The sequence below is a fragment of the Microtus oregoni genome, unplaced genomic scaffold (genome assembly GCF_018167655.1).
Source record: "Microtus oregoni isolate MIOR12 unplaced genomic scaffold, Mior012 000027F_ref0000203, whole genome shotgun sequence".
Classification (NCBI taxonomy): Eukaryota; Metazoa; Chordata; class Mammalia; order Rodentia; family Cricetidae; genus Microtus; species Microtus oregoni.
Genome location: NW_024543086.1, coordinates 4,478,072 through 4,498,033, shown reverse-complemented (window position 1 = coordinate 4,498,033; position 19,962 = coordinate 4,478,072). Strand labels below are relative to the sequence as shown.

The following is a 19,962-nucleotide window of genomic DNA, read 5'->3' as shown; positions in this document are numbered from 1 at the left end:
GGACTGAACTCAGGTTGTTAGGCTTGGTGGCAAATACCTAAACCTGCTGAGTCATCTCACCAGCCCCCAAATCAGTATTTTAAATAAGTGAGCAATTTGTATCAGGAAACCTCTTTAACCTAAGCATTTAGGAAGTACTTGCTTCCTTTCACAGTCAACAATGACGAGGCTCAGTGAGTGGGTAAAGCACTGGTCCTACAGGGTAAGGACCAGTTTGCATCGCCAATACCCAGGCAATGCCAGACAGACGAGGCAGGAGACTTACAATCCCAAAGCTCAGGAAACAGAGAGAAGACCCCAGGACAGGTGTAGTAACACCATGCTGTTCACATCAAAACGAAGGAAGAAGGGGAGGAAGAGAGGAAGAGGAAGTGAGTGGGATAAAGGGGTAGAAGATAAAAGGAGTGGAGAGGAGGAACAACAGGAACCACCACCAGTATCTGGAAGGTGTTTAAGTTTTGTTGTTTTGTTGGAGTCTCGCTATCACCATGTTCTACATAGGTCCTCCCTGGCATTTCTAGGGATGCACATCTAGCTTGCAGGTCTGTGCTTTCTCTAATGTACTCATCTGTCATAAAGTATCCAAAATGCTGTGGGATAATGCTCTTGGAAAGACTGTAAAGATTTGTCACTCGTATAGGTTTAATAAAAGACTGATTGGCCAGTAGCCAGATAGGAAGTATAGGAGGGGTGACCAGACTATAATTCTGGAAAGAGGAAAGGCAGAGTCAGTCACCAGCTAGATACAGAGGAAGCAAGAAGAGAATGCCTTACTGAGAAAAGGTACCAAGCCATATGTTTAAATATAGACAAGAATTATGGGTGAACTTAAGTCATAAGAGCTAGATAGCAATAAGCTTGAGCAATAGGCCAAACAGTTTATAATTAATATAAGCCTCTGTGTGTTTCTCTGGGACTGAATGGCTGCTCACTGGGCAGGCAGAAACTTCCATTTACAGATAAACAAGTTACAAGAAGGAAATGTTTAGTTTGACTGGAGGTTTCAGTTAGTGGCCAGCTGGCTCTATTGCTTTAGACATTTGACAGAGATGAGGTGAAGCAAGCGGCTTACCTGGGTAGGCAGGAAGCAAAGAGAGCTCACTTCTGCAGCAAAACCCAGCTCCCGTGTCTAGCAACCTACGGCCCTATCTATTTATGAGATCAGTGCCCTTGTGGTCCAATTGCCCTCCCAAGGCCCTACCTCTGAGCACCGGAGTCCAACACATGAGTTTCATGGGAGAGTTTGAGAACCACAATATTAATATCGACAACTAAACGGCACTATCTAAAAAATATTTTTTGCATAGCCTCTCTAGTCTCTTACCTCTCCATAGCTCTACTCCCACAGAAGCCGACTTTATTTCCATAACTGGACATGCTTCAGTTGCTTGCTATTCACCTGCTGATCCTTCACCTATTGGACTGACTGCTACTAAAGATACAATTCAACATCCCAGTGCGTTCTAGTGCAAACCCAAAGGTCTCAAACCACTCTTTGACGGTGAGATTTCATGATTCTATGTAGTTGTTTGGCTAAATACGTATCACTAGATAATGTTTATCTTAAGCTTGGAATTATGCCTGGTGAGTTTTATCAGATACTCTGTTGACTGTCAGTTGTGTATCACAGGGATGTCACTGCCATAAATCCTAAGAGTTAAAAGGTATAAAGGTTCTCATACCCCATCAAAGTGTTAATCACACAAAATTCATGCTCCCAAACAGCCTCAGCCCTTAGTAACAGAATGGCTAGTAAACTTTGGTTTGGGTGCCACCTACTGGTAGGAAATGTATGTCAAAAACCCACCTGGTTTTATCCCATGCTTTTTCTGAACATAGCGGACAATGAGGAATACTGAGGACTCAAGAACAATGGCAGTGGGTTTTTGATCCTACTGCACGTACTGGCTTTGGGGGAGCCTAGGCAGTTTGGATGCTCACCTTAGGAGACCTGGATAGAGGTGGGCAGTCCTTGGGCTTCCCACAGGTCAGGGAACCCTGATTGCTCTTCAAGCAGATGAGGGGGGGGGGGGGGACTTGATCGGGGGAGGGGGAGGGAAATGGGAAGCGGTTGTGGGGAGGAGGCAGAAATCCTTAATAAATAAATTTAAAAAAAAAACCCACCTGGTTAAATGTTGAGCGCTGTTAAGAATGTTTTTCCCTGACCTATGTTATCTTTCATGTTCAGCTCACTTGAAAAGATAAGGCCCTTCCCCATTCCTATTTGGAATAATAAACTCATTGCATAAGGAAAATGAAAAGAACCAATGAAATGTTCTTAAAATGTCCGAGTCTAGGACTGGGGAGATGACTCAGTGCAAAAAAGGACCTGCATAGACATAGGAGGACCTGTGTTCCGATCCCCAGCACTCATGAAAGATCTAGGTAAGGAACTGGGGAAATGGCTCATTGGGAAAGTGCTTGCCATCTGAGTATGAGATCTCTAATACCTACACACAAGACATGGCAAAGCCTGTAATCCCGGCACTCAGAGGATAGACAGGGAATCCCACTGGCAAACTTAGGTTGTTTTGCTTGGTTCAGCAAGAGCCCCTGCCTGGAGTAAATAAAGTGGAGAGCTACGCAGGAGAACGGCCAATGTCAGCCTCTAGCCTCCACATGCATCCATGCACCCACACAGAACACACCCACATCCCCACCAGAAAAGCCAAGCAACACAAACAAGACTATAATGTGGAGGCAAAGAGGCACATCCTGTCCAATCAGCGAGATCCAGTCTCAACAAATAAGGTAGAAAGCAACTGAAATCATATAGGTGCACACATACACATAAATACTTTTTAAAAATTCTCCACCACCAGATGTCATTACAGATGGTTGTGAGCCACCATGTGGTTGCTGGAATTGAACTCAGGACCTTTGGAAGAGCAGGTGGTGCTCTCAACTGCTGAGCCATCCATCTCTCCAACCCTTAATTACTTTTTTTAAAAAAATACCATACATTTAGGAAACATTTTAATAAATTATTTCTCATCTAATTAGCTGCTCAGATAATTTTGAAAGGCCAGTGATATATACACACTTATTCTGCAGTGGGCCTACAACTCTGAATCTTCCTGCCTCTGTACACCAGGCTCACATTTAATATACAGAGGACCTTGCCTGAACATGGTCAGTGATTTCACAAAGAGGAAAAAAAGGAAAAAAAAATATTTGAGACATTACAGAACAGATAGCCAGTATTTTAAGAAAAGATATTTATTATTTACACCACTGAAATAGTCCTGTAAGAACAATGTACACCATGTTCATTTAAAAGGAGTAATTCCCTTCAAATACAAGAACTGTATAAAGCAATACTGTCAACACAAAACAGTGGTCACATTACATATCTGCAGGCTTAAGCATTGCAAGTAACAGGTATTTTTAATCTTATGGCCAGAAAAGTTTGCTGCAACGGGGTTAGTAGTTGGCAATGATGCACAGCTGGAGTAGGCAGATGCTATCCATGCTTCAGAGAGAGGAGCTGGTGAATGTGCCTTTTCCTACTGCTGTAAGCTGTGCTCAGGACTACAGTTTTAGGCAAAAGTGCTTCTACTTAGCCACCCAAAGGACGCCTACTCTTGTCCTCTAGTGTAATTTCAGTTTGTTTGTTGACCTGCCTTCGAGGGCATAGTCTTATCATGCAGATGTCCTCCATTCTTAAAGAACACTGACAACTCCAGCTTCGAAGTAGGAAGAGGAACTCTGTGATAAGGAAGAACAACTCTAGGGAGTTTTCAGCACAACAAACTTGCTATTTAAAAGCTTGTTTGAGCTTTTTGGTTTTGCTTTTGGTTGAAAGGGGAAAGCACTAGCTAGTTTGAAGATAGGTTTGGTCTCAGACTCAGGCAAGGAGACACAAAATGTAAGACAAAACTAGTTTTTAAAGTCACAGATGATACCGGTGGATGTATTTTCCCCACCTTTCATTTCATTTTCTGTTTTCCATTTTTTAGAGGGTTTGGAAAAACACCTCAATAATCAATGCCAGAGAAAATTTTCTTCAGGAGTAAATAAACAGAGAGAAGAGAACTTTTTTTTTTTTTAGCACTTTGTTACGATCTTCAAAAAAATACAAAATAAAATTTACACAGCATTGGAAGACCACAGCTAGGCAGCCTGGCATCTGCTTCAGTGTCCAACACAATCATGGTAATGCCTAGCAAAGAAACAAATGTCCACGGATCTCAAGGATCTCCAACTGTGAATGTAACTACCATATCTACTGTCCTTGCTTCTTTGATAGATACCTGCAAGAAATGGAATAAACACTGGATCAGGTAAAATCATGAAAACAATCGGCCTCTCCTGCCAAAGACTTATGGGCCTTTCAAGAGGACAGTTACTAGCTATTACAAACTGTTGTGTGCCCCATGCTCAGAGTGGTTGCAAGCACGTGTTGACTTTAACCTTCACAGGAGCTGCAGAATGAATTTCTACTAGAACTTCCTCCTATTTCTCAGGTTCAAAAGTTAAGTAATTTGCCAAGTCAGGCTGCTCAGATTCACAATTAGCCTTTGGAAGTTACAAACATTATATACCACAGTACACTGCCTTTTCCAATGTTAAATAGCATTGTGATTTCTAATTAACTCAGACTTCATCTAAACATCAGATTTTTTTTCCTGCATAAAGATAATGGAATAAAAGATACTATAGGAGGCAGGGCACACATACACATATAAACACAAAATATGTTTTTAAAAAGGGACTGTGCTCAGGAGTGTAAAGAAGGCTGGGGCTGCAGCTAAGAGGTACAGTGCCAACAATAGCATACATGTAACCTTAGGTTCAATACCTAGCACTATAAAAAGAAAAGACTATAAGGGTATTTTACCAAGTGATCAACTGTTTCCTCATATTCTTTACTAGGATCTGCTGCTAGATTAAAATTTCGAACCCTTTCTCATATTAAGAAACTACCATCACTAGTTATATGTCAGTAATGTAAGAAGCCAAAAGTGGAATATGAAGGAGCAAAGTGCCCACCAGGGGTTTCTTTTGGTGTTTTTACCAGCACCAGATCTTTACAGGTCTCATTTTAAAGCAGCCTTACTTATAGGACACAAAACCCTCACATGTCCCTAGGCTTTCCGTGCTGTGTCAACTTGATGTTGATTGCAATCTGTATGGCTATACTCAGAGAAAGAGCCCAGAAGCCTCCGCCAAACGGTAATCTTTAAAAAGAGAAGTCATAAGCAGTCGTTCTGCTCTCTATTCCTGCTGCTATACACTCAAGTTTCTTGTAATTCGAAACAGTGTTGTGCTGAACAACTTAGAGCATAGTAGTGGTCAACTCCTACTCAGTCCCATATGCAGCCCAGCTGCTGGGAGGCTGAGACGGGAGGACCAAAAATGTGAAGCCAGCACAGGGTACAAAGAGACCATGCCTTAAAGAACCACAGTGGGAGGAGCGCAGGGAATTCAGAGGATGGCCTGCTTCTGTCACAAAGCAACTCATCAGCCTCTCAAGTTCCCACTATTGCAACATTAAAGACCTGAAGGAATGTGGGATTGATTATGAATAAGGTAGGGGTTAGAAGAAATACTTTTTTCCATTTTTTAATTAATTTTATTGAGTTATACATTTTTCTCTGATCCCCTTCCTGCCTCTCCCCTCCCCTTCAACCCTCTCCCATGGTCCCCATGCTCCCAATTTACTCAGAAGATCTTGTCTTTTTCTACTTCCCAGGTACATTAGATCCATGTATGTCTCTCTTAGGGTCCTCACTGTTGTCTAGGTTCTCTGGGATTGTGATTTGTAGGCTGGTTTTCTTTGTCTAAAAGCCACTAACGAGTGAGTACATATTATATTTGTCTTCCTGGGTCTGAGTTACCTCACTCAATATGATGTTTTCTAGATCCATCCATTTGCCTGCAAATCTCAAGATGTCATTATTTTTTTCTGCTGTGTAGCACTCCATTGTGTAAATGTACATTTTCCTTTTCCATTCTAGAAGAAATACTTTTGAGGAAATGCCAATAGAAAAAAATATTTTTAGAATTCTCCTACTTTTTATATAAAAAAAATTAAGGGGATGGCCGAGTAGTGTGCATGCCTTTAATCCCAACACTAAAGAGGCAGAGACAAACAGAAATCTGTGAGTTCAAGGCCAGCCTGGTCTACAAACCAAGTTCCAGGAGAGTTAGGGATACACTACCTTGAAAACCAAAAATAAAATAAGGGCAGTTTGGCAATGCCAGCATGCTTTCCCCACTGGTGTAAACAGGCAATGAGGGTTTGCATCTACCTTTCCCAGTACTTGTGATTCAGCTCCAGGAAATCGTCCAGCTTGGCTATCTCTTTGAGATACTGAGTGAGCTTCACCAGCTCTTTGTCTTTATCTCGATTCAGGTGCGCTTTCATGAAAGGCCTTATCTGTCAAAAAACAAACAAACCTTACGTTGTGGCAGGAAAGTTAACAAAGGTCATGCTACTCCAACCTTTCAGTCAGGTACTGAGGCTAAAATACCATGCAAATGACTCATAGTAACTAAGTTTATGGAAGTCTTGGGTACAGGTTTAAGCTCTTCGGTCTTCAGCCTAAATTGGACACTGGCCTCCTCCAGCACTGGGATCTGCATGGCTACTTGTATGCTGCTCACATTTTATTTCCTTCTGTCATCTGAGTGGCTCCCACTAACTGATACATTTACACTACCTACTCTATACAGATATGAGCTTGACCTAAGCACAGTGGAGTCATCTCTCCTGTGGCATTCCTCTACGCCTCTACCCACTGTCTACACTTGTTGCTTTGCTGGGTGCTTGCCTGTGTGTGCCATGTGCATCTGCAAAAGCCTGTTCTCTCCCTCCACTATGTGCTTCCTGAGGGTTGAACTGACATTGTGCAGGCCCCATTATGCTGAGATTATTACACATTAATACCAGTTTTCTGCCACATTTTGCCATAAACATTTCACTTTGTCATTTATGTATAAAGATCAGTTTCCATAAAAGGGCAGTCATGTACTCCCAAATTATAAGGTTGATATATTTTATATCTTCACTTAAAAAGTACTACAAATTATAAAAGTCAGGAAAACAGAAGAGACTGGATCTTGATTTACACAGTGAGAAAGTGAAGTATGACTTATCTTTACATAAAATAAGTATGACTTATTTTAAATGAAATGTTTGGGATGTTTCAGAATATTAGAAGACAGGGTACAGAGTGAACACACTTGCTTCTCTTCCAAGGCAATAGGTTGAATCTGTGCTACAATCCAGGCTTCTATCACCATTCTGACACTTGCACTATGCACTAAACCAACTCAACCCGAAACTCTGTAAGGGCTTCCAGGACCTACTTTCTACAAGTCCCCATCCCTTGTCTTTATCAAGATCCTGGCTGGCTGAGTTCAGGACAGAGGGAAACCTCTTACAACAGGATGTCCACTTCACCTGGAGACATCCTCACTACTGTCAGAGCATCTCTGCTCATACTGCGCAGATGTGCTAGCAGCCACGGGCATTAGAAGCATTCAAGCTTCACCATTCTCTGCTGCCAGGATGAAGTGACTCTGTAACTCCTACACAGATGTTGAGTGACTCATGCTAAGATTATCACTGACTCAGGAAACAAGTCACATAGACTCTGTCCAAATTCTGTCAAATACCCATCACAATCACAATTTTTAGTAAGTCTTAACTTTTCATCCTAGGATTAAGAAAGGGAAACAAAACATATGTGGTTCCTTCTATCACTTGTGCCTGATAATTCTAAGATCTGTGCTTAACTTAAAAGAATCCAAAACCGGGGGCTGGAGAGATGGCTCAGAGGTTAAGAGCACCGACTGCTCTTCCAGAGGTCCTGAGTTCAATTCCCAGCAACCACATGGTGGCTCACAGCCATCTGTAATGACATCTGGTGCCCTCTTCTGGCCTGCAGGCATACAGGGAAGGAATGCTCTATACATAATAAATAAATAAGTCTTAAAAAAAAAAAAAGAATCCAAAACCCTCACAACCATGTGTAACTCCAGTTCAGCAATCTGACACCCTCTCCTGGAATCTGTGGGTACACACAGTGACAAACATATATACATCTGGCAAACAGTCATACACACAAAATAAAAGCAAGCAAATTGATAAATTGTGTTGTGTATGTGTGTACATGCATCACTGAACATGTCCTTTCCTGGGATACATGAGATGGATTCACCACTGTTTGAATACCACAGAATATACTTCATCTGACTGCACACCTAAGTCCAATGGTAAAGCCTACTGCTTGCTCCCAGTCCACAAAACCACAGCATGTTACTGTGCTAAACACTGTAGACAGTTGTAACACAATGATTAAGTATCTACACAAAGACAGGACACAGTAAAAATACTAGGTAACAGGAAGTTTTCTGCTTTGTTATCTTACAGGGCCCATTTTAACACTCCTGGTCTGAAAGATCATCCAAAAGTCCATTACACTCCACACTCAGGTTACATGAACCTAGAGCAAGTAAAGCTGTCTTACCTTCAGTCCGTTCTGTGGATTCATTAGAAAATTTCTTCCTATGTCATCAAACATAATGGTGTTCTTTTTGCTGTAGAACTCAGAAAACTTTCCCCAAATGACACCAAGAGGCTTCACCTTAAAATAAAGGTTTATATTTACTCAATGTTAGTTAACAGCTCACCCCTAAAAGCAGAACAAGCTTCTTCCTACCTGTAGGGCTGTACTGAATGACCACTAGGAACCACATGAGACTACAATGTTCAATGGCTTGTGCATGTCTACCACATCTAGCCCTACCATAAAACTTTACACAATATTCACATGAAGATTCTAGGGCAAAAGACATAGGTGTTTTCTGGGCTAATAGAGACCCGCTTCTCTCAAGATCTTTCAAACTACGGACATCTCAGTGAGGAAAACCCTAGGCTCTTTCAACTAATAAGTTCGATAGCTTATTGCAAATATATATGGTTTTTCTTGTTGTATTTCTTTGTTTTTGCCATTTCAGAGCCCTACTCTGCAGCCTAGGCTGGCCTTGAACTCATATTCCTCCAGTCTCAGCCTCCTGCGTACTGGAACAGAGGTGGATGCCACTGTGTCCCAGTGATTTTGTCTTTAAGTCACTGCACCAGTGCCTGATTTCTAGGACATTTGATCCATAAACTTCAAAGGCACCAGAATTTAATTCCTGGTTTTGTTTCAGAATTCCTAATCCAGGACTACAAAGGGACAAAATGCTACAGACCTATCTGCTGATACTCACATAGTTTACAAAAGTCTCTCAAAACCCAAACTGACGACAACGCTTCCATATAGAAGCATCACCATTCACCAGCTATTCATGAGGTGGAGTAATATCTTCCTACAGCAGTGGTTCTCAACCTTCCTAATGCTGGGACCCTTTAATACAGTTTCTCATGCTGTGGTGATCCGAACCATAAAATAAATTTCACTGCTCCTTTATAACTGTAATTTTGCTGTTATGAATCATATTGTAATGTCTGTCTCCTCTGATGGTCTTAGGCAACCCCAGTGAAAGGGCTGAGAATCACTGTGCTAGGAGGAGGCGTTCACCAACTACGAACCTTTTATTTTGGAGAATAAATATGAATGAACAAAGCATTCAGAAAATGCCTAAAATACATCCATTTCTAAAAAGCAGACTCTTCCTAGGTAGTGGCAGGACTTCCACTCAGTGAACTGAGTCGATGGGTGAGGTGAACAGCAGCGAGGAGAGAACGCTGGAGGAGCGCTCGGCTTAACACCAAGACAATGCTTTCTTCCGAGGAATACTATTTTAACATTTTTTCACCTAAATTTTTTCTACTATTTGTTTATTCCTGAAACACAACTGCCCAATTTTTGAATCAAGAATATAGAAACTAACACAGTAAGTCAAACTCTAGGGGTTTGCAGGGAACTTGTCTCAGGTTTGATGAAGAGACTGTTCAGATACCAGGACTAGACATCCTACATCTCAAGTCTAGCACACTTTGTTCTCCCAAACATGGACTAATATTGATGACCACAGAATAATCTGAAAACAAAGAAATATGCAAAGGAAAATTTCAAATCATGTGTTAACATGATAGGTAACAACTAGAAAGTCTAGTCCATTCACCTCCAGGCTTCGCTTTTTGTTTTTTTCAATAAAAAACCAGCCTCAGAAAGTTCACTAAGTTAAGGGAATCCTAGAGTACACAAAGTACACATTCCCATTGGCCTGCAAACATCATTAAGACTGCCTTTATTTGAAGTCCTTAACCATTCCTGCATCAAAGGAGGAAGAAGATTGCACCGCACGCACCAATCTCAGCTCTCCACGCCCAACCACAGGGAGTGAGCTGTCCTCTGATGCCCCACTGCTGCAGCCATGCTGGGCTTAGGTTTCCTGAGCTCCACAACACTTAGACCGCAGAAGGCAAGCAGCAGGTCATAATTACACATCTCTCCTGGTGTGTGAGTAGCTCTTGCACTGAGGAAGTCCTCGTGCATGCAGGCCACTATTTACACTTTACCACCAGCTCTCTTCCTTCCTAATACAGGGACAACATTCCCCTCGTCTTTATTACTAGCTGTGCCTGAGGCTGGGCTGTGTAGGAGCAGTCACTTGAGTAAGCCACATCAAAATTCCTCATTTTTAAAGTCCAGTCCTCTTCTCTGATGTCCTGCTGTTGTTTTCTAGGATGTAACCTGGTCCATGTATTCTACATCAGTTTCTTCTAGAGAAGTGTGAGTACACTCTGGTTTCTTTCCAGCACACTTCCTGATAATATTCAGTTTCTCTCTTCTACCTGTGTGGCAGTTCTTCACCGCCACTACAGCTAGGCTTCACACAGTTCCTTTCTAGACAGCCTTTCAACAGCTTTGCTTGCATCATTAGATTTCACTTCAATGTTTTAAGTTAATTCATTTAGTTTATATTTTTGAGACAGGGTCCCATTATGGAGCCCTGACTTCTCACCGGTCTGGAACTATGTTGACCATGCTTGACCTTGAACTCAGAAAGATCTGCCTGCCTTCTGAGTGTTGCAAATCTTTTAAAATATAATGTCTTTGTCAAAATTCTGCTGCCACTTTATGATCTGTTCAGGTGAAATTCTAAATTCTACTTTTTTTTTTCTTTTCTGAAAGTTTAAATACAAAAAAATACACTCATCTTTAACAAAAGCAACAGGAGCTCTTACATCGATGAGCCCCCTCCTCGGCGTGTGCACCGTTATCATGGCAGCACTGTCCAGCATGAAGGTAATCTTATAATTGGCATTCGTGCTCACTCCCAGTTCCTGTAACACAAACGTTCATGAGGTTAAAATGCAGGAGTGGAAAATCCCAGGCTGTCTGAACATTCTATCTGCAATTTCTCAAACTGTCAATTTAATTTTCTACAGCAATTGCAGCCACATTCTGCTATACAACTGGGAAATATTTGTTTTGTTGAATTGTGTTGGTGAGCAAATCAGAAGTGGATTCATTCCTAACTGCCCATTTTAGAATGAATCGCCTCATCAATATCGCACACCAGAGCAAAGGGCAAAGAAACATTACTGGAGTAAAAGGGAGGTAAAAACGGGGCTTAGCTTTTCCTTGGAACCAGCTTAGGCATTCAGATCAACCCATCATTAAGCAGGCTCAAACACACCCCTACTCCCAACACTGGCATTCTGTAGCTATTAAAAGACAGCCAGTAAAAATGGAATTGGTTCAGTCTTAGAATCTTTCGTCTGTCTAATGTGATTTTAGAAGATGGTGAAATGGCTTGTTTCTAACACTTACTTTCATTTTAGCTTCAATCCACTTCATATTTGTTGCAGCTAAAACATGAGGAATAATACAATACATATGAAAAGTTTGAGTTTCATTTTTTAAAAAGAATTTTTCTGAATAAATAAACTTTCTAAGCAAGACCACAACTTTTAAAACATCATAAATAATGGTCCCTAATAGACTTACATTAGTGTGTCTTCTAAAAAGAATAATACTTAAACCACAGAGGTAACCACGATAAGTAAAACCCAAACTCCATTTAAACCAGCCTTGCCACTATTCTTTATTCATTCCAAAGTAATTTGAGAGGTGTGAATCTCAACTTTCTCTGGCAGCGGATCCAGGAAATGCATAAGCACTTATGGTGTCAGCATAAACATACTTATGGTTTGTGTCAAAAGTCTGTGTGGAAGACTAGCCAGCTATGTCAGGCTTAGCAAATGACGCTTCTTAAGCCCAGCATCTTAAACCTGAGACAAATGTAAGAAGTCCCCCACGTTACATTACATGTCTGCACCAACACAATCACTGACACAAAGGCCAATCGTCATCTTTCCATGCTCTCCTGGTCTCAGCTTACGCTTTACGTGCAGAATTGGTCGGTAAAACTCCAAGTTTAGAGAATGTCGCATTTCCAATGAAAACAATCGTAAAGAAAAGTTAACTAGCAGCTGTTCTGTACAAGTGATTTCCGGATGAAAAGCGAGGAGACACAGAGTAAGGAGCTCTTCACTGTTAAGGCATCACTGTGTGTTAGCGACGGTGCTAGTGACCAGACCTCCACCCAAAATATAGGTCAAAGTACTACGTCCAGGTGAAGACAGGGAGGCTCACAGAGATTAAATGACCTGCCTGACTCCACAAAGGACACCACTTCCTAGCATATTTAGCTCTAAAGTAAGTATCCCTTTTCAACCTACAGCCATAAAATAATTTACCAATAACTTATTTTAAATATATGATATGAAAAGTTCTCTAAACACTAATGTTTAAGTTCTTTTCTCTGATGTCATATCAGGTGGGAAAAAAATTGCTTCAGTTAGCTCTCTTCTCCCAACTTCAAAAATGAAATTACCACACTTTCCCTTGTTTTTAATCTTACCAGCTGTGAACTAAGCGTCAGTGCGCAAGGGATATACTCTCCATTACAAGGGAAGGACAAAGAAAGCTTACAGACTGCAACCAACGATCCGGCTTCTCATCAAATACCCACTACAATTACATGGGAAACTTTTATATTTGATGGAATCTTATTCCGGTCATGGTAACTCTCTGATTATGAAACTGCCAAGAAGTAATTTCAATGTCTGCATAGGGGTGGGATGTCTGCTTCATTTACCAAGAAACAGAAACACAAATGTCAACCGAACTCAAAGTGTGACCTTAATACAGCAAGCTTCTGCTCTGTAGCAAACTTATGATCTATCATGTGTCTACAAACTCAACATCAGAAACACTGCTTCTGCCATGTATTAACTTTCCCTTAGCAATTCACACTCTTCTTTACTCCTGTCCAGCTACATTGCTAAGATATTTTTGTAAAGAAATGTCTGTCTCCAAATATTTTTGAAACTAGAGTGAGAAAAAAAAGAGGAGGTATTATGGATTAAGGACTGGGGATAGAGCTCAGTGGCAGAGTGTCTCTAGCCTGCGCAGGGTCCCTAGTTCAAGTCCCAGCACTGCAAAAAACAAATGAATAAGCACTTTTATTCTAACATAATGGCCCATTCTTGTCCTATACTCAACTATCTTCTTACTATTAAGAAAATATACATGTACTTTATATAATGACGTAAGGAAGTCAAACATCATTTTAGAAATTCACTTAAAAAAACATTCACATTTAAACAAATCTTTTCTAGTAGTGTTTTGTACAGTAAAATAATATAAGTAACAAACTTATTTCCATGGAAAACTAATTAAAAAAATTAGGCTTACACCAAATAACAATGTCATAATCTTCATATGCAGATGTTAGAAATTCATGAAGATAGGGTCTCATTAACTCTACCCCAGTCTCTGCACAAGACCTATGATCTAAAAAAAAAAAAAAAAGTGGATCATAAAAACAATTATTAGTTTATTATCAGGGACAAATACTGGGCAGAATGAAGTTATTATAAAAAAGTAACCTGTCATGGGATAGAATACACACAACTGCACAAAGCTTGAGGCTGAAGGACATTGAGGATGAGCGGATGTTTTTGCAAGGGACAGAATTCAACGCCCTTGAACTGCAGTGTCAAAGGATCAATTCTATATAACATGCAACGAGCGACACTGACAATTCAAACTTAAATGGACCACTGTATTTTTTTCATCTAGTTTGAGTATTTTTCTCAATAACGAACAGTAAGCAAAGCCCCCCATTCTCACATATACTCATCATCCTAAGAAAATCAACAACATCACTGCACAACAAGTGCAATCAGTTGATTAATTCTTAAGCAAAGTGCACATTAAGTTATAACACATGCTCAGGGTTACAAGCAAGAAAACTTCACTATCAGAAAGTATATATTTATTGCCAATACTAGAAGATGAAACAAATGTTTTTAGTTTTTCAATTGACATGGCTAATTTTAAATTTAAGAAAAGAACCTGAATATATTTAAAAAGAAAACAAGGGTAAAATAAAAACACTATTTTTTAAAATAGTCCTCATTAAAGTGTCAATCAGGGTTAAGTTGGTTAAATTATAACATCCTTTGCCCCCACAAATAACCTATGTGTGTATACAAATATTTTTAAGCATGTGGCTTGGTCGGGGTTTCTTCTGGTGATAAACCACTATGACCACAAAGCTCCTATGGCTCTCAGGTCACAGTTCTATATGGAGAGCAGGCAGAGCAGGAACTCAAGGCAGGAACTGAAGCAGAAGCCATGGAGGAACACCACGTGCTGTTCTGCTCCCACAGTTTATTCAGCCTGCCTATTATAGCACCCAGGACCACGAGTCCAGAGAAGGCACCACCCAGAGTAAATTGGGCCCTTCCAGATCAATCACCCATCAAACGCACCACAGGGCTGCTTACGGGCCAACTGTATGGAGGTATTTTTGTTTTAATTAAGATTCCTTCTCCCAGACAATCCTGGCTTGAGTCAAATTGGCATAAAAACCAGCCAGCACAATATATATTTAATTCAAAGCAATTAACAATAACAAAAAAGAAACACACAAACACACTAAAAAGAAAAATTAAAACATTAAAAGCGGCCATCTTTGGCTCTTAAAATTATAGGTAATGCCTTCTTCGCTTATCTATATTTCCTAGATGAATGATTTATTTTTGTAACAATAAGGACGCTTTCAAATACTTCGTGTGGACATGGAGTTGCCGGGAGGAAAACTGTTACAGGTAAAAGAACAGCAGAGTGTACCTTAACGGACTCACCAAATAACGTATAATCGACATCCAGCACCAGAAGCTTCTTCCCTTCCCTGGGAGGGTTCAGCACTTCCACTTTGTACTCCTTGACTCTGCGAGAGATCTTCAGTAAGTTTTCTTCCCTAACAGAAAAGGTAAGATCAGATGAAAACCCCCTCTCTTCGCACATAACAATCTCTTTGAAGGCCAAGAGCACTTACCTATTTTCTACTTCAACTATTTCATCTTCAATGTCAAAGTCGTTGATGACATCATCATTGTCAGGAGGAGGGCATAAGACGTCTTCCTATTAAGACAGGAAAGCTGTGTTTCGCCGTAACAAGCAAACATGTTGGCAATCTCAGCTCAAGCAGAGTGTGGGAAAATCTCCACTGTTAATTACTTGTTCTGTAGGCCCCCTGGGCAGATCTGACATATTAAATTTTACACATAGGCTATATATACTTACAACTAACTATATACTAAGAAGGTCCCCACTACCTAGCTCTGCTGAGTTAATACCACATTCATCGTGCACTCATTTTTCACCCATCATGAGATGGAAAGTTTTAACACATTAAATTAAAACTATAACAGTACAGTGTCTATTGTAACACCGTCAAAAGGACATATGGTAACAAAAGTAAACATTTACCAAGCTCTCCTCACGAGTTCCCATCATCATGATTTTAGTATTTGGTTTCAGTTTGAGAGCTCCAAGCTTAACATCATTTTCTGCAGGTTTGCCTACAATACAAGCAAATGACTGTTTTCTCACTAAAGTTCAAGTGCTGGTTCCACTATCCCATTACATAAAAGCCAAACATCAACAGGTCTGACAGTATTGGGTTTCTTTTGTTTCATTCTTACAGTTAAAAAAAAAAAATAATAATCCTACTACTGAGTATGTACTTAGCATAGTAAGTCATTAGTAATACAAGGATTATCTCCCTGAGTCCCATCTGGCCTGGCAGTGGACCTACCTAAGCAAAATCAACTCATGTTTTATTGCTCAAGATAAAGATGGCACCGTGCTAGAAGTCTTGAAGCCCAAGACTAAACTATAGATTCTCTAGTACCACAAACTCACCTGTCAATGACATAAAAGATCCAAGTAAGCTAGCCAGGGACAGTGCCAATAAACTAAGTATAATCTCCACTTCTGAAACAAGAGACGATTTGGGAAGAATACAAACCCAAGTAATAATGAAAGGTAAATCACAGATGCCAGAAACAAGTGACTCTCACCTGGGATTTCTGTGTCAAAGCCTTAACTTAACAAGCAAATACCAACTGTCAAGGGAGCAAAGTCATCCAAACAGTAGCGGGATTTTCAAGTAACTGTTCATTATCCTTATTTTTATCACTGAAACACGTTTAGGAAACTCAAAAAAAAGTTTCTTTTATTTAAAAAAAAAACATAAACCATAATAACAAACAGGAAAACCCATAACCACCAGTGTAAAAACCTCCAAGTGGGGAGATTACCTTTAACTTTGAGTCCCAGTAATTTCTGGCGCTCTGGGAGCACTCCCGTGAGGGTCTTGAGGAACTGCTTGAGATCGAGCACAGTATCATCTTCTGAAAGCGTGGTCACTGAATACTCCTGCCCACCCCATTTCACAATGATGGGGAGCGCCATTCTTCGCGCATATGAAGTGGTAGCTTTCTGTCAGAACAAAACACCTAGGAGACAGGCACACACACAGTAAATGCTTGCAGCCTGAACCCTACTGTACAGTCTAACGGTGGAGATGGGTGTGCCTCCTGCAAAGGGGGCTCACAGAATCCCACACACTACAATTTCCTTACTCATTCTGGCTTAAGGTTAGTATTTCCTAACACTCTTTCAGATTCTTCCTCTTGTTCACCTAGCGAAGAACAATGAGCTGCCTACCCATCCTGCTTGGTTTGTGCTGGAGAGGCAAACCCCTCCACAGCAGACATCTGTGTTCATTAAATGGTAGAGAGGCAGTCACTGGGAGCACTGAACGCAGAACAAACTACCTGGGGTCAGACCCGAGATCTCCCACCTAGTATTTCACTCCTGAAGTTACTCTGCTTAGCACATACCTTCCCTCATCTGTAGAACAGAGGAATGCTATTTGCATCTTAAGGTTCTTAGGATGATTAAATCGGTTAACATTTCTAACTCTACCTGGGAAGCACTGTATGTCTCAATTAAATAAATTTAAAGCAGTCCTAGATAATACACCATTATGTGCTTTATGTTTTACAAACTGACCAGATGTACAAAGATCATCTCATCTAGTAAAGGTATCTAATAACTCCAAGTGGATCTACAGGAGTTAAAGCCATCAAATTTCCGTTTCAAAAAACAAACCTGCTCATATAGATCCAACCATAAAAATGTTACATGGCAGCTGCTATTCTAACAACGAAATGCAAGTTGCTTGTCCCATGAATTTATAAACTCATTTCCTTCATTGGTTGGGGAACTGAGCTTTCTATTGGCATTCTGCAAAGCTTTCACCTATGTAATGAAAACATTTGATTGTACAAAATCGTCACAACCTACTGCGAGAGAAGGTAAACCTTAAATGACAACCTGCAAAAACCTAACTTGGAAAGTCTGTCACCGTGCTCATTATAAAATATTAAGAAATCCCTACTCACACTGGCTTCTGCGGTTCCCTTCAGTCAGTTATACTTACTCATATGTTCATAATGTTCTACAGAAAATTTGCAGCAAGCCTGCTAATTGGGCAAATAAATGTCACGTTAGGCAGAATCTGCCCCCAAAAGTGTTATGACCTTGAATAAAAAGGCATGTGAATCAAACTGGAATAGTTATATATGTTATTTTTCTGTAAGACACAGAAATGGGAATGACTTCCTAAGAGTTAGGAAGGCATCTACCACTTCTTTGTGCTGTGATGGGCAGAGTAGCGCTTGGAGACCATGAGAGAGTGTTAACTCGTGGTTCCTAATCAAGAGCACCAACCTAACTGGAGAAGACTTCTTGAAAGTGCCATCAGAAGGTAAAGGAAATGAACGGGGAAGGGGCCTGATGATGTGTATCTTAACCAGTCTTGCTCTGCAGTCTCTGAAGCATGCTGAAACCCGAGCACGCCATCCCTCCAGACTCTTCCATGTTATCAGCTTTAGAAAAATCTGCCAACGGCATGGGCTCTATGTGCTTAGCAAAACAAAACACAACTTCATAAAGAACTTCTGCCACAAATGCTGACTAGAAGCTTAGGTGAATGCCCTAAAAAGCCGAGCATAGAAAACGAAGGTTACACACTTACATTGCTTAAGTTCCTAAAACTTCTTTTTTTAATTTTGGAATCTTATTTCATCACTACTGAGAATCATGCAGGACGTAAGAGCATGGCATTTTTATACTTTTTCTTATACAATTCTAATAGTTTATTATTACATAAGACCGTCCCAAATTGGGGATGGGAGCAATAAGGGGTAAGAGCAATCAAACTCAGAAGCACATTTTTATGGGATATGTAAAGAATATATATTTAGGTCGGAGTTCTGCCCAACATCCAGTGTTGGCTTTGCCTAGTCAATTCTTACCTCTGTCCCTCAGCCTGCTAAACCCTAAGACGAGTCAATTCAAATTTACGTGTTTCGATAAGCGATAACACCGAAAGCACTTTGTAAGGTGCAAGGAGCTAGATGAGCCGTAGTAGCGAGAGAAGGGCATGCTAAACATCGTAACTGTCTCAATCTTCACCGTCCTGAACAGCTGCCCTCGCTGTACAGGCTAGAAACCTGCCAAAGAAGTCACAGCGACTCGCCCAACACCGCACATCGAAAAGCAGCTTAAAGGCGGCAATTTCAAAAGTAACAGTGTGAACTTTTCATTAAGCCCGGCAAGAGTGAGTGTGCGGTGGCGGGCTCGGGGCCCGGGCACCAGCCAGCAGCCGCCGCGCGGGGTACAGCTGAGACTGGACCGGGAGAGCATCAGAAGGCAGGCAGAAACCCAGACACAAACTGCCTGGGACGCCTTCAACAACCACCTTGAGGGGACGGCGAGACAGACCCAGCCTGAGGGAGGAATGAGGCCTGCGGGACGCAGAACATTCTAGGATGTGGGGAGCCCTGGGATCAGGTGAGAAGGCCGGATGCGAAGGCGGCGGCCACGACCCGCAGCGCGCCGGGACAGGGGCCTCTGAGTGCCAGGCGGGACAGCCGCGGTCCCAGCCCGCCCGGCCCGTCAGCGAGACAAACCACGAGGCGCATGCAACTCGGTAGCACTCCCCAGCCGCGGCGTCGCCTTCACAGGCAGGCGGCCGCCGGATCCCGCGTCCCCTCACCTGGAGCGCGGCGGAACCAGCCACAGCGGACGCCAAAGCCGGCCGCAGCGGAACCTAAGGAAACCGGAAGTAAGGGGCGGGGCCGGAACCGGCGAGCGGACCGGAAGTGTGTGGTTGAAGCCGGAAATGTGCTGTAGAAGGACAAGGGAACAGTTTGTTTGGTTTCTCTTCAAATGCTAAGCCCGGAGAGCCCCGGCCAAGCATCTCCAGAGAGTGACGAGAAAGCCGAATCTTTCCCAGACCCAAAAAAAAGACCCCCGGTTCCTGAGTGGCCGCCGGCCATTCTGCGCATGCTCCGAGTCCGGGTGGGTGCTTCGGGCCTGTGACGTATTTTTTCGCCAAAAGCGACCTGTGTGGGTCGTGGGTCGTTAGTATTTCCATTCGTGCAGAGTTCTCTGGTACTCACGAGACTGTAGCTCGCGCAGCAGTGTCCTGTCCCGAATGAAAACGAGCAGACGGCCTTTGAGAACTGAAGACGAGACCTTTCTATAGCCGCAAGGAGCCAGTAATGCTAATAATTTCGGGACCTTCGGATTTTATCCACTGCAGAGGAAAACTGGGAGTCTGGAAAGA

The 19,962-nt window shown here is 41.7% G+C and overlaps 1 protein-coding gene across 2 annotated transcripts; it reads right to left on the bottom strand.

The window, feature by feature from the left end:
- Positions 1–4,054: 4,054 nt before the first annotated feature.
- On the bottom strand, positions 4,055–19,536 carry Ublcp1 (ubiquitin like domain containing CTD phosphatase 1). Of its 2 annotated transcripts, none has more exons than XM_041676701.1 (11): positions 19,390–19,536; positions 16,583–16,780; positions 15,750–15,841; positions 15,316–15,401; positions 15,122–15,237; positions 13,665–13,763; positions 11,736–11,773; positions 11,147–11,245; positions 8,478–8,594; positions 6,255–6,382; positions 4,055–4,253 (listed from the first exon to the last, which is right to left on the bottom strand). In XM_041676701.1, exons 2-11 carry the CDS (start codon positions 16,734–16,736, stop codon positions 4,226–4,228), a joined length of 957 nt encoding a protein of 318 aa, XP_041532635.1. In that variant the 5' UTR covers positions 16,737–16,780; positions 19,390–19,536; the 3' UTR covers positions 4,055–4,225. The 2 variants fall into 2 exon arrangements, with proteins under 2 accessions (XP_041532635.1, XP_041532636.1); XM_041676702.1 differs by having other exon boundaries at positions 15,122–15,207.
- Between the last annotated feature and the right edge of the window lie 426 nt (positions 19,537–19,962).

Coding starts and splice junctions, on each gene's coding strand:
- Ublcp1 (XM_041676701.1), bottom strand. CDS start 16,736: ATGGCGCTCCCCATCATTGTGAAATGGGGTGGGCAGGAGTATTCAGTG. Junction 15,238..15,315: donor ATAGTTGAAGTAGAAAATAG/GTAAGTGCTCTT, acceptor CTTTTCTGTTAG/GGAAGAAAACTTACTGAAGA. Junction 4,254..6,254: donor AATCACAAGTACTGGGAAAG/GTAGATGCAAAC, acceptor CATTTCTTGCAG/GTATCTATCAAAGAAGCAAG.